The following is an 11,491-nucleotide window of genomic DNA, read 5'->3' as shown; positions in this document are numbered from 1 at the left end:
GGGGTCGGGGACCCCAGCGCGGCCCCGACTTTCACTGCGGGACGCGGTGCGGCGTCACCCGGTTGGAACGACGGCCGCAATCGGCCGCACGTGCAGCGCGCGGCCCCGCGGGTGCTGAGCATCAGCTGCGGGCAGCACCGCGCCGCGCTCCTCCTGCGCTAAATCCCAGCGGACGGCGGTGCCCGCAGCGCTCGAGTCTCGGCTTTGTCCTCCGCGCAGCCCGAAGCTCAAGGAGGGGACGCTCGGCCGCCAGAGCGGCGGTGATCCCGGCCCCGAACTGGGGGCACCTCGGGGTCCCTCTGGTCCCCCCCTGCCCCACGGTCGGGGTCCGATCCACCTCACCGCCCGGCCGGCCCAGAAATCGGCGGAACGGCTCATGGGGGAGAGCAGGAATGCCCGCGGCTCCCCAAGCACCCGTCACGCTGCTCATTGCGGCGCGGGAGCTCAGCGGGTCGGTCGGGCACAGCCTCCTCTTCACCCCGACTGCTGATGTTCTGGAAACGTCGGGTTGGGTATTAGGAAAGGATTTGAGGAGCGATTTCTTCTCCAAAGAGCGGTCAGGCGCTGGCGCAGGCTGCCCAGGGAGGTGTCACCATCCCGGGAGCTGCCCGGGAACCACAGGGATGAGGCACTGGGGGACACGGCCACTGGGCACAGGGGGGTGGCCTGGGCGTCCCAGGGCTCCATCCCAGCCTTAATGGCTCCACTGTTGTAAAACAAGAAACCCATCGAGGCGTGCAGCCCAACAGGAGCGCGCCTGCATCACACCACACCGGTACCACTGGTACCACGCTGGTGCCAAGGTTGGCACTTGGGCTTCAACTCCAGCAGCTCCTGAGCAAATGGGTGCGGGAGTGCGGCCCCGCTGCTGCAGGGAGCGCTCGGTGCTGCCATGGAAGGGACGAGGGTGGGAGGACAGGGCCTCCCGATGCTGGGGGTCCCCAGGAAGGAGCCCGCCGTGAGCTGCTGACTGGAGAAGAATGCAAGACGAGCTGCCCCGGGGTAAAACATGAGAAGGAAACACTGAGAAGATAAAAGAGTTTTGTGGAGATTCACCCGCCCTTGGGGTGAGCAGAGATCCCAGGGGGCTGGGCGTATTCCCACCCCCCCCCCTTCAGAATGCACGGACCTTCACCCCAGCACCAGCTGTTTCTGGCTCTGCAGTTCCTCAGGGCACGTCGAGGACAGCGACTTCATTCATGGTGCATCAGAACGCTCCTTCAATAACGCTGTCAGTACAGCCAACACGGCTCTGTTTAGCTCCCCTTCCCAGCTACAAAGCATCCAGCCACCAATTAAAACCAGCTCCTAATCACCGCCCTTCAGCTGGCACCCGCCAGGCGCTGACCCACAGAACAGCCCAAATCCAAAGAGCCCCACAAGGACCACGGAGTCCAACTCCCAGCTCCACCCAGGACCACCCAACAATCAGACCACGGCGTTCTGAGTTTTATTCCGTTCAGTAACACCGTCCCATCTTAAACCTTCCCCTGTTGTTGATATAAGACATCACCCCTGCTGGACTTTTTGGTAACAGAACGTAGAACCCTTCCCAGCCAGGCCTCGGGCGCTCCCATTGCACGCACACAGCAGCTGGTTGGTGAGGCTGGGTTTTCCTGTGCAGCTTTTTTCACATCCTGCACGCTCGCAGGGCCGCTCTCCCGTGTGAGTCCTCTGCTGCCCAGCCAGGTCTGCGTGGGGACCAAAGCTTCGCCCACAGTCCTTGCATGTGTATGACGACACCTGGCTCTTCTTGGCGTCGATCCGCTGGTGTTTCAGAAGCCCTCTTTTCAGTTTGAGAGTCAGGTTGATGGCACATCTGGGCCGAGACTCGTAGAGACTTCTCTTTTTTTCCTCTTGGTTCTAAGTTGAAGGAGGGAAGGTTTAGCTTGGATGTCAGGAGGAAGTTCTTTACCAAGAGAGTGGTGAGGCTGCCCAGAGAGGCTGTGGATGCCCCATCTCTGGAGGTGTTCAAGGCCAGGTTGGATGGGGCCCTGGGCAGCCTGGTCGCTGCTTGCTGCCTTGCTGACACACACTTGTTTTTCTCCAGCTAAGTGCACGGCACGCAGTGCACGGCACATACAAGGAATGGAGGCTGAGATTTTCAAATTTGAGAGTCTGGAAATAGCAACAGAATGAGGTTAGGCTAAATCAGCATTTCCCAAACAGAACCAAAGCGTCACCGAGCAGAAAGCAGAGTAAGCAAGCACTGGGGCTGCAAGACAAGAGCACCTTGAGTCTGTAATTACCACCAGGTTCGCTCTTCTGTGAATCCAAGGAATCACCTGAAGGCTGAGGAAGCAGAGGGGGCTCAATCCTCAGACTTAAAAAGCAATGGTCTCAAATATCATGAGGCACTTAACGCTCACCAGCGAGATTTCTTCTTTTCCTAGGGCATTACTCGTGTTATTCAACCATTCTGCACCAAATACAGTTCAATGCTCTTTGGTGAATCACAAAAACAATACACATTGGGCTTTGGGGACGATGAAGGAACTCAGAACTTGACTGTGATTAACCAGTCTGCAGATGCACAGCACCATCTGTCATCCCAGCTTCTCAGCTCCCGTGTTTAAACCTTTCCCTTGCTTTAAGGTTTAAATCTTTTTCTCTTTTGCCCCTCATATGACAGCAGATACGTTACCTGGGGCACTACTGGGGACCCCAAGCCCTCTGCCAGGGCGGACACTGTCACTCCCCCTCTTACTCCATGGGTTGAGCATCTCAGACCAGCAGAGCACGGGGTGGGCAGCGCACACGGAGGCATTAGAAAAGTGCCAGTCCTACAGCTTTTACAGACTGCAGAGATCTCCTCTCACAAACATTCAGGAGTAAGATTAATCCACACCAAAATCCAAGGGTTTGAGGAGCGAGTGGAAGCCCAGAGCCAGGCTGGAAACAGCACAGATCCCTCGGCCTTCAGAAATAAAGGGAAAACTAACCTCCACATGAAGTGCTTACAGATTTGTAATCCTCCTTCATCACCTCCTCCTCGTACAGTCCTTCCTGTCAGTTCTTCCCAGGCTCTTCCCCTCGTGTGCTGCCACGTTCCCAAACGTCCCAGGCACCTAAAACAGAAAGCGTTCAGTGCTCAATGCCAGTGAAGCCCTCTCTGTTCAAACTGTTAACACAGCACAGCACACGGCCTGAGGAACTCGCAGACAAAACTCCTGTCATTTCTACATGGAGCACGGAAGCAACAAAATGATTTTGAGATAACGTGACCCAGTGACTTTCTAAAGCAACCAAGTGAAAAATTAGTGGTAAAAAAAAACGGCGGGCGGTGAATTGGAAACCTCCGTTGCAGAATTAATAAAAAAAAAGCAAAACCCCAAAAAACTTCAGAATGTTTTTTAAGCACATCCCGAGGCGCTGCTGCAGTCCGACAGATGGGGCTCCAAGAGCTTTTCCCTGCTAACAAGGCTCAGAAGTTGATGCAAAGCAAAAATCAAGCCCTACGAATACTGATAGACGATTACTGCATCTTACATAAAACCGACTGAAGGCAAAATGTTAAAAACCTGTTCTCACATCGCCATTAATTTCTTTCAGTTTATCCAGATATTCTTTCTGGAGATGAGCGGCGCTGAACACCCCCCCCACCGCTGCAGTCTGAACCCAAACACAGGATTTATACGGCCACGGTGAGAAGGAATTCACACTTTGCCTTCATAGCTACTGCACGCAACGTTTGCAGCTGGAATCTGAGCACAGAGAGCGCCCAGATGCATTCACTCCCCTCCGCCACCAACCTCGGCATGTCTTGTATTCGCTCCCAGCATTGCTGCCTCCTTGATGAGCTTTACGAGAAGTCCCTCCTATTTAACAGGAAAAAACACAACGGAAATCTCCTGATTACCTTCAGGAGCTCCGGATTCCGCATTCACTTTGGAGTTTTATTACATATTACACCACAGTTTCCATCCTCCCCCAAGAACGAACTTTTGGGGAACGGCCTCTTTCAGCAGCTGCCTGTTCTTCCTGATTTTTAAGGGGTCGATTTCGAAAGAACCGTCCTCCAAGTGCTTCGAACACAAAGTGCTGGTGCTGGGAAGGCGTCCCCACGTCCCGGCCCACGTCGTGGATCCCCCGCTTCAGGAGGGCTTTGTTTCGGAGACGGAAACCATCGCAAGTGCCGGTGCTGTTCTTGCAGATCCCGCCGGTGGCATTCTGGCAGATCAGAGCTGAGCAATAAACCATCGTAAAGGCAGAGATGGGGACAGCTCGAAAATGACACGTCAGAAGGAGGGCTGCAAAAGCATGCAACGCGACGTTAGTTTAATTTTAAGCAGGCCTCAATTCCCTAAGAAAATCAAGGATTTGAGAGCCAGGAAGAAGCGAGTTCACGGGCCACGGCCCCAGCAGCACCCAACTTCGCCACTTCAGAGCAACAGAAACGCACCTGAAAGGGAAAAACCTTTTAAATCAGCTTTAACGAGCCGTTACCACAGAGATTTGTGCTGACAGGACCTCCTGCTACGTACACGTCCTTCGTTCCGTGAGGAGCCCCACACGTTCCACCACAAAGCTCGCTCAGGGGCAGCAACAAAAGGGCCAGAGCCAAAAATCCCCCCCCGAACCCAATGTTTCGGGTGCCCGGGGCACCGCCTGGCCTCGTCCCGGCGCTGGGAGATGACCGCGGCCCCCAGGAGAGCTGTGGGAAGGACAACCCCAACCCCAACCCAAACCCGCTCACCGCCGCCACGGGGCCACCATCTTCCTGCGCGCCGCCGCACTCCGCTCCGCCCCCTCGCCCCGGTGCGAGCCAGTCAGAACGCTCGGTGCGCGAAGCACCACCCACCTCCCCTCGCCATTGGCCTGCCGCTGCTTTGCCCCGCCCTCCCTCGCTGCGCGCGCTGCGCGACTAGAGCCAATCGACGCGGGCACGGGGGGCGCGGCGCCCCCAGGTTGGCCAACGGAGAAAGCAGAGGGCTCTGATTGGAGGAGGAGCGAGCGTGACGTCACAGGAAGGAAGCGCGCACAGCCGGCTCGCGCCGTCGCGTTGCCATAACAACAGTGGCGCGGGGCCGGGCTGCTGCCCGTACTCGGCCCGGGCCTGGACCCGGGGCCTAGGAACGGGCTCCCCGGTAGGGAACCTGGTTCTGACTCGGCCTCAGCTTCTCCATTTCCACCCTGCAAGGCTCAGTGCCACCAACAGCCACGCGAAGGCTGTTTTATCACAGCTTCTTTATTATCAAAAGGAACACATCGCATCCTCGCGATGTCGCAGTGCATCCGACTCCCAGCAAGCGCTCCTCTCCCCCCCCTCTAAAAACACAAGAATACAACGCCTAAAGGAGAACGTTCAACAACTAAAGAAATAAATACCAACATTCTCCCCTCCCCAGGCAGGGGGCTGCCATCCAAAAGCCACCTCCTGCCCACGGTGCAGTGCTGAGCTGGGAGACTCTGCTGTGCACCTGCTTGGCTGCCCATGGCAGGGCAGGATTTTCTATCTGGAGTGCAGCACAGATTCCCTGATCTCTGTGCAGGGCCAGCTGGCCAGAGTCTGATGTGTTCTCTGCATGTGGCTTTCCTGATGCTTAATTAAACTCCTCCTGAGCACAAACCTTTTGCTGCACATGTGGCATGGGAAGAGCCCCTCTCCCGAGTGACGGCGCAGGTGTTTTAAGAGATAATCCTTCCTCCGGTAGCTTTTGTCACACTCGGAGCACTTGTAGGGCCTCTCGCCCGTGTGAGAGGTCTGGTGTCGGACAAGCCAGGAATGGCAAACAAAGCTCTTCCCACAGTCATTGCATATGTAGGACTTCCCCCTGCCCTGGCTTTGCTGCTGGCTCGGTAAGCCACCCCTGGGTGCCTCTGACACACCCCCTGGGTCGGCCTCGCAGGGACCAGACAGTAAGTTCTCTGCAGGGAGCTTCCCTCCACTCCCCACTGATGGCTGGTCCTCTCTGCAGAGGCCGTTGTGCTCGCGAAGCCTGGTTCTATCCACAGCACTCGCTCCGTGCTCAGCCGGCAGCCCTTCAAACTTCTCCCCTGCAGCATCCACTGGGTGCTGGAAGTCCACCTCGATGGGAGTATTCTCACACTTGGGAACTGGCAGCAGCTCTTCCTGGGCTCCCTGCAGAGCTGGAAAATGTTCCTCCTGGATGGAGTTCCTCTCGCACCTGCTGGACACGCACAGTCTCTTTCTGACATTGTTTTGCTGAGCACTAAAGAGATCCAGGTGTTCACCAAAGGCTCGGTCGTACTGAGCATCACCCCCAAAGCCGTTTCTGCTGGCGGTTGTTTCCATCATTTCTGAATTCCACTGACTGTCCCACGCCACTGCGGGGCTGGGATCCACGTGAAACTTCTCCTCGGGTCTCTCCAGCATGTCGGAGTCACGCATCATGCTTACAAAGCTGTCAGCCAGGGGGTCCCTCCTTCTGTTCTCATCATGCACTGAAACAGACAGATTCCACAATCTTTCAATTAAGAAAAGCTCTTAATAGTTTCCAGAAGCCGTATCTATGGCCGTGTAGTGCCAATGGATGGACACAGTAAGTACGATGGGATGCTGTAATACTGAGGGAGAGGGAAAATACCAGCGTTCCACCGAAACAAAATCTCCAGGGAAATAAACGGTCCTTTTTGCAATTATTTCTTGAAATCTATGTGAATAATCGCTAATGCAACGCCTCACCTTCAGCTCTCATCCAGCTCTCTAACGTGTGAGCCTAAGTTCCCCATGGAACCGACAGAGCAGACACCACCGCAGCCCAGTGCTCCACTGCACAGCTAAAGAAGCTAAGGTCCATGCTGAGGCAGCAAAGCCAGGCAAACAGCTCAGGGTACATAACCCCTTCTTGTACACGAGCTGCTGCCTCTGCAGGCCGGGCTGCTGTGGGGAGAGCTCAGAGCAGTGTCGAGGCAAGAGGAAGGCTCTCATGTCTTGCAGCTGATCCCAATGCTGCTGGCACAAGGCGGCCAGAGCTGACAGCTGCCTCTCGTCCAGACACCCCTCCTGCTTTCCTCTGACTCCGAACGACCCAACCCAGAAGGTACCTGGCATCTCAGCAGCTTAGGCACAGCTCTAGATTTACCCTGGACAAAGCAAACCCCGCTTTTCTCTGCCTCTCGTTCCACTGCCCTGCAAATTCCCTCTTTCTAGAATTAAAGTTTCCTGTGGCAGATATCCAGTGTCTCGTTTTCCAGACTAATTTCTCTCAGTGGTCTTCAGCTCAGGCTTCTCATGCTCCATGATTCTCTTGTCCCCTGAGACCTGTGACCCATCCAGCTGCTCAGAGTTGCTACAGAAAGACTCCACCAAGCATCGTAAGGGACCAGCTGGAGCTGGCCAGCTGAGACCAGAATTATCCAGATGCATGAACATCCCAAGCTCTTATTTCTCCTGCTGTGCTCTGAGGACAGTGAGCAGTCAGAGCAGGAATCTCTAAGGAAAGGGGTAGGCAGCCTTAGACCAGGGCAATATCCCGGATGACTCTTTTTTTCTGTGGGGTAAAACCATCCAGGCAGGCAGTTCTCTCACAGCGACTGGCAGGCTGAGAGTTTAATTTACTCTACAGTAACTTCACCACGCCTAAATAACTGACAGGAGATGAAGGAATTCTAGGCTACCCGCTGAACTCTACACAAAATATTCCTCTGCATCCCCTCTTCAGTTCTCCACTTGGGAGCTGCACCGAATTGTCCTGGACTGTGCTCCAGGGGACTGTATTTAATATCCTGGTGCAGATTTGTGCACCCCTTCCCTAAGGCTGAGCCTGGATCCACGGACGTGCCTCAGCCCCCCAACCACAATCCATGCTCCACTGGCTCTGCACAAAAACTGAATGAACGTTACCACGGCCATCTCCAAACAGCACGTTCCCAAACTGCTGTGAGTAAATCTGCCTTCCCTTTTGCTGCAGGACAGCCCTCCTGCTTGGGAAGGTGAAGTTGGGGCTCCACGTTCTCTGGTGCGGGGTTCAGACACCTCCACGTCAGCTGGAAGCACCAACTCGAGCGCACCACTGTGTCTGCCCAAACAGAAAACCAAGGCAGGGCTTTGGATGCTTTGAGCTGAGGGAGGGAAGGGACAGAACCTGATCACTTCAGGAACGAACATCAGCCGGCAGACTGAGGCTTGCACCAGTTCTTTCACGGCCTACGTTATAAGGCCACGATATTTTAATGTATCAAAAAATGCTTTAAATTAGATGGACTACCCCCAGGAAATCTCAGCTGAAATTCACTACCGACCTGCACTTGGCTCTGCAGGGATTTCTTCTTTCTCTGAGCCCTGTTGCTCGGGGCAGTGCGGCTCCTCCTCTTGTTTAATCCATGACAAAACTGCCGTTGCACAAGTCTGAGACTCTGTTCGTTGGGGAAAACGTACACAATTGAGAAACACCGGAGAAAGGCACAAAGCAGAGGAGATCTGCGAAGTCACAAAGATAAGAAAAGCGCTGACAAAGCCTCGGGGAAGACAAAACGTCAGGAGCCACCGAGGGGCCATTCCCACAGTGGGAACTCTCCCAGGGAATCCTCACCGGTGTCTCCTGGGAGGTCTCCATGCTCTGTGCCCGGCAGCTCCCTGGCATACGGCTCCGTGCCTCTCCTGGTCTGACCTGAAGCTTCAGGCTCAGAGAATGCTGGCTCTGTTAAGGGGAAAGCCCAAGGCAAGCTTACCAGAAGTGCATAAATTCAGGACTCGACAAGGGTGACACCTGCTTTGATTTGATTTTTTCCCCCACAAGCCAACGCTAGGTTTTACACGGGCTCCCATAAGCCTGGTTTATTCACAGGACCTGACAGAAGGGTCTAAAAATCCCAGTTTGCTTCACAAGCTGGAGACCGAGCAAAGCTGGCGGAGCCATCAGACAGCACAGCTGCCCTTCGTGCAGAGCGAGGACAGCCAGCCCCAAAGCAGAGCAGCTGATGGGAGAGCCAAAGCAGCGCCATCAAAGCGATGAAACACCGGCTGCTGGCCAGCCAGGACTGCTGGCAGGTCTATTCAAAACCTCTAAGCGTTCTATCAAAGGTTTGGAATGCGTGAGAAGAGGAAAAAGCAAAAACAACAAGGCCTGGAGTGTAATGGCTCTGCTTCTCTTCCCTCTGGGGCATGCAGTTACTCACCTGGGCACGGCTCCTGCACAGCTCCCGCCGCCTCCAGCTCCTCCTGTGCTGCTGCACACAGCTCTTCCTCCTGCTTAACACGGACACCGCTGTCTTCTGCGCAGAGAATTAAGGTAACATCAGTTCCTATCCCCAAAACCAACTCTCTGGGATGCTCTCCCCGCATCCCAGCAGGCTCTGCAGCTCTATTCCAGCTCACGCTCTACATTAAACCCCGCTTTGCTTCCGTCCCGTGCTGAGCGAGGCCTCTCCCCCAGCCCTCGGACATCAGTCACAAAGCCCCGAGCTGAGGTCTGAGCTCCAGGGATGCTCCAAGGTTCCTCCTGCGGTGCGGTGCTGTGCTGTGCTGCAGCGCTGCCTTCCCGCTGCCCGCTGCATCCGGGCTCGCGTGCTCGGGTTCCCCCGCTCCGAGCCGCGCTGCCACGCTCGGTGACACACAGCGCTCCGGTAACGGAACCGCGGAACCGCTCCGGCTGGAACAGACCCTGAGACCCCCGCCCCACGCCCGCTGACCACGTTCCCACGGCTCCCGAGCACCTCCCGGGACGAGGACCCGCACCCCCTGCGGGTGCCCAGCCGCTCTTTGGGAGCAAGAATTGTTCCCAGCATCAAAAGAAAGAACCCGGGCAGAACCGCCACCGCGAGGACACCCGAGCCAACGGAACGGGAACTTCTCTCAGCGCCCACCGCCCCAGGGAGCGGCCGGCGGCTCCGAGCTGCGCACAGCGGGTGACGGCCGGGCACCGCGCGCAACCACCGCGCACCTCCCCGCTGCCGTCGGGCGGAACGCGCTCCCGGCCCCGCCGCCACTCACCGCTCTCCGCAGCCGCCCCGCTCCGCTCCCCTTCCTTTCGGCCGCGGCCCCGGTGCCGCCGCGCACCCTCCGGGCCGTCCCCGCACCGCGGCTCCAAGCGCCGCTCCAGCGCCCGCACGCGGCCCCGCAGCGCCAGCGCGGCCCTCAGCTGCCGCTCCGCCCGCGCCAGGCGGCCCTCCAGGCGGAGCAGCCGCGCCGACACCGCCCGCCCGAGCCGCGGCCCCGCCATGGCCGTGCGAGCAGAGCCCCGCAGCCCCCAGCGGCCCCGCAGCGCCCTCTGCCTCCGCCCCGCGCCGAGAGCTCCGGGTCGGGGCCGGGGCGGAGCTGCTCGCCCGGGGAACGTTGCACCTGGGGGCTGGGCGGGGCGCCGGGGCGGTATTGCTGGGAGGGGAGGACAGGGCAGGATCACGGGGAGCCGCGAACCTCAGCGGGAGCCGCGAGGGGACGGAGCCGGGCTGTGCTCGGCGGTGCCGGGGCCAGCACACGGCGCTGGGCACAAGCTGCAGCCCAGGAGCTGCCCTGCCCGCAGGCAGCACTGCCGTGCCCGGCGCTGCGCAGCCCTGCACGGGGACCGGCGGCTGCGGGCTCTCCTCCTTGGGGATCTCCCACCCCCTGGCCCTGGGGCTGGGCACCCTGCTCTGGGGGGCTCTGCTGGGGTGGGGGAACCAGAGGGACCCCGAGGGGCCCCAGGACAGGGGTGAGGTGGGATCCCAGCTGGGCTTTGGAGGGTGTCACCTACAGGGCTCTGCTCCACAACCTCCAGAGGAGCTCTGTCCTAATGGGAGACCTCCACGCTCTGGCTAAAAACACCCGGGATCCTCTGTGCAGGCATCCCCACAGAGCTGCCTCCATCACCTCCACACCTCATCCCCAGAGCTCATCCCACAGGGGGATCTGAGAGCCACGCTGCCTTGGAGCAGCACAGTCCCAATACCGACCCTTGAGGGACATCATTTGTCACCGCTCTCCACGTGGACATTGAGATGCTGACCACAACTCTGAGTGCGACCATCAGCAGATTCCTCACCCACCCATCCAATCCACATCTCTCCAGCACAGACACAAGGATGCCGCATGCGACAGCGCCAAACCCGTTGCACAAGTCCAGGTGGATGGCACCACTTGCTCTTGCCCAAGCGCTGCCCCGTGATGCCGAGGACGTGGTTCTGAGCCACCAGAGCCAGGTGGGCTCCTCCAGTGCATCCCCCATGGGGCCACGCCAAGGGTGGCTGGAGCAGAACCTCCCCTAAAGCGCATCCAAATTCCGGCCCACCCCAGGAAGGATGCTTAGGAAGCTGGACGTGGAGCCAGGTGACAGTTCTGCGGCACGTGCATTGTTCTGGCCCTGCAGGCGAGGGACTGCCAGGGGACAGGGGCTTCTCTGGACCCACACACGTTCCTGTGTCTTCTGTTTAATTGGTGCATAGGAGCTCGGGTGCCGGCGTGCCCCTCCAAAGCACCAAAGCAGCAGCATCCCCATGGCAAACAATTCCTGCCTTGATGTGGCAAGACGCTCAGCGAGGCTTTCACAAAGAAAATCTGAAGCCATACAGCAGTGAAAGACGTGGAGCTGTTCTAACAGCAGAAGCTATTGCC

General features: G+C 57.7%; 2 protein-coding genes across 2 annotated transcripts in view; both read right to left on the bottom strand.

Moving 5' to 3' along the window:
* Window positions 1–11,491, bottom strand: part of LOC110390697 (GTPase IMAP family member 8-like) — a 685,191-nt gene that overhangs the window by 474,965 nt on the left and 198,735 nt on the right. The window lies entirely within an intron of this gene.
* LOC110390691 (zinc finger protein 282-like) lies at window positions 1,434–10,124 on the bottom strand. Its single transcript, XM_021382109.1, has 7 exons — window positions 9,896–10,124; window positions 9,082–9,177; window positions 8,496–8,603; window positions 8,206–8,319; window positions 4,697–6,405; window positions 3,860–4,402; window positions 1,434–3,068 (listed from the first exon to the last, which is right to left on the bottom strand). The coding sequence occupies exons 1-5, from the start codon at window positions 10,122–10,124 to the stop codon at window positions 5,453–5,455; spliced, it is 1,500 nt and encodes a 499-aa protein (XP_021237784.1). The 3' UTR covers window positions 1,434–3,068; window positions 3,860–4,402; window positions 4,697–5,452.

The sequence above is a fragment of the Numida meleagris genome, unplaced genomic scaffold (assembly GCF_002078875.1).
Source record: "Numida meleagris isolate 19003 breed g44 Domestic line unplaced genomic scaffold, NumMel1.0 unplaced_Scaffold180, whole genome shotgun sequence".
NCBI classification, from domain to species: domain Eukaryota; kingdom Metazoa; phylum Chordata; class Aves; order Galliformes; family Numididae; genus Numida; species Numida meleagris.
Note: the sequence above shows the minus strand (reverse complement) of the source record. Positions and strands in the feature narration are given on the sequence as shown.

Bases quoted from the DNA above. Each gene is read 5' to 3' on its own strand.
- LOC110390691 (XM_021382109.1), bottom strand. From the start codon at position 10,124: ATGGCGGGGCCGCGGCTCGGGCGGGCGGTGTCGGCGCGGCTGCTCCGC. The intron at 9,178-9,895 runs GTGAGTGGCGGC...TTCTCTGCGCAG, and splicing joins CGGGGCGGCTGCGGAGAGCG to AAGACAGCGGTGTCCGTGTT. The intron at 6,406-8,205 runs GTCGGTAGTGAA...TGTCTGTTTCAG, and splicing joins CCCTGCAGAGCCAAGTGCAG to TGCATGATGAGAACAGAAGG.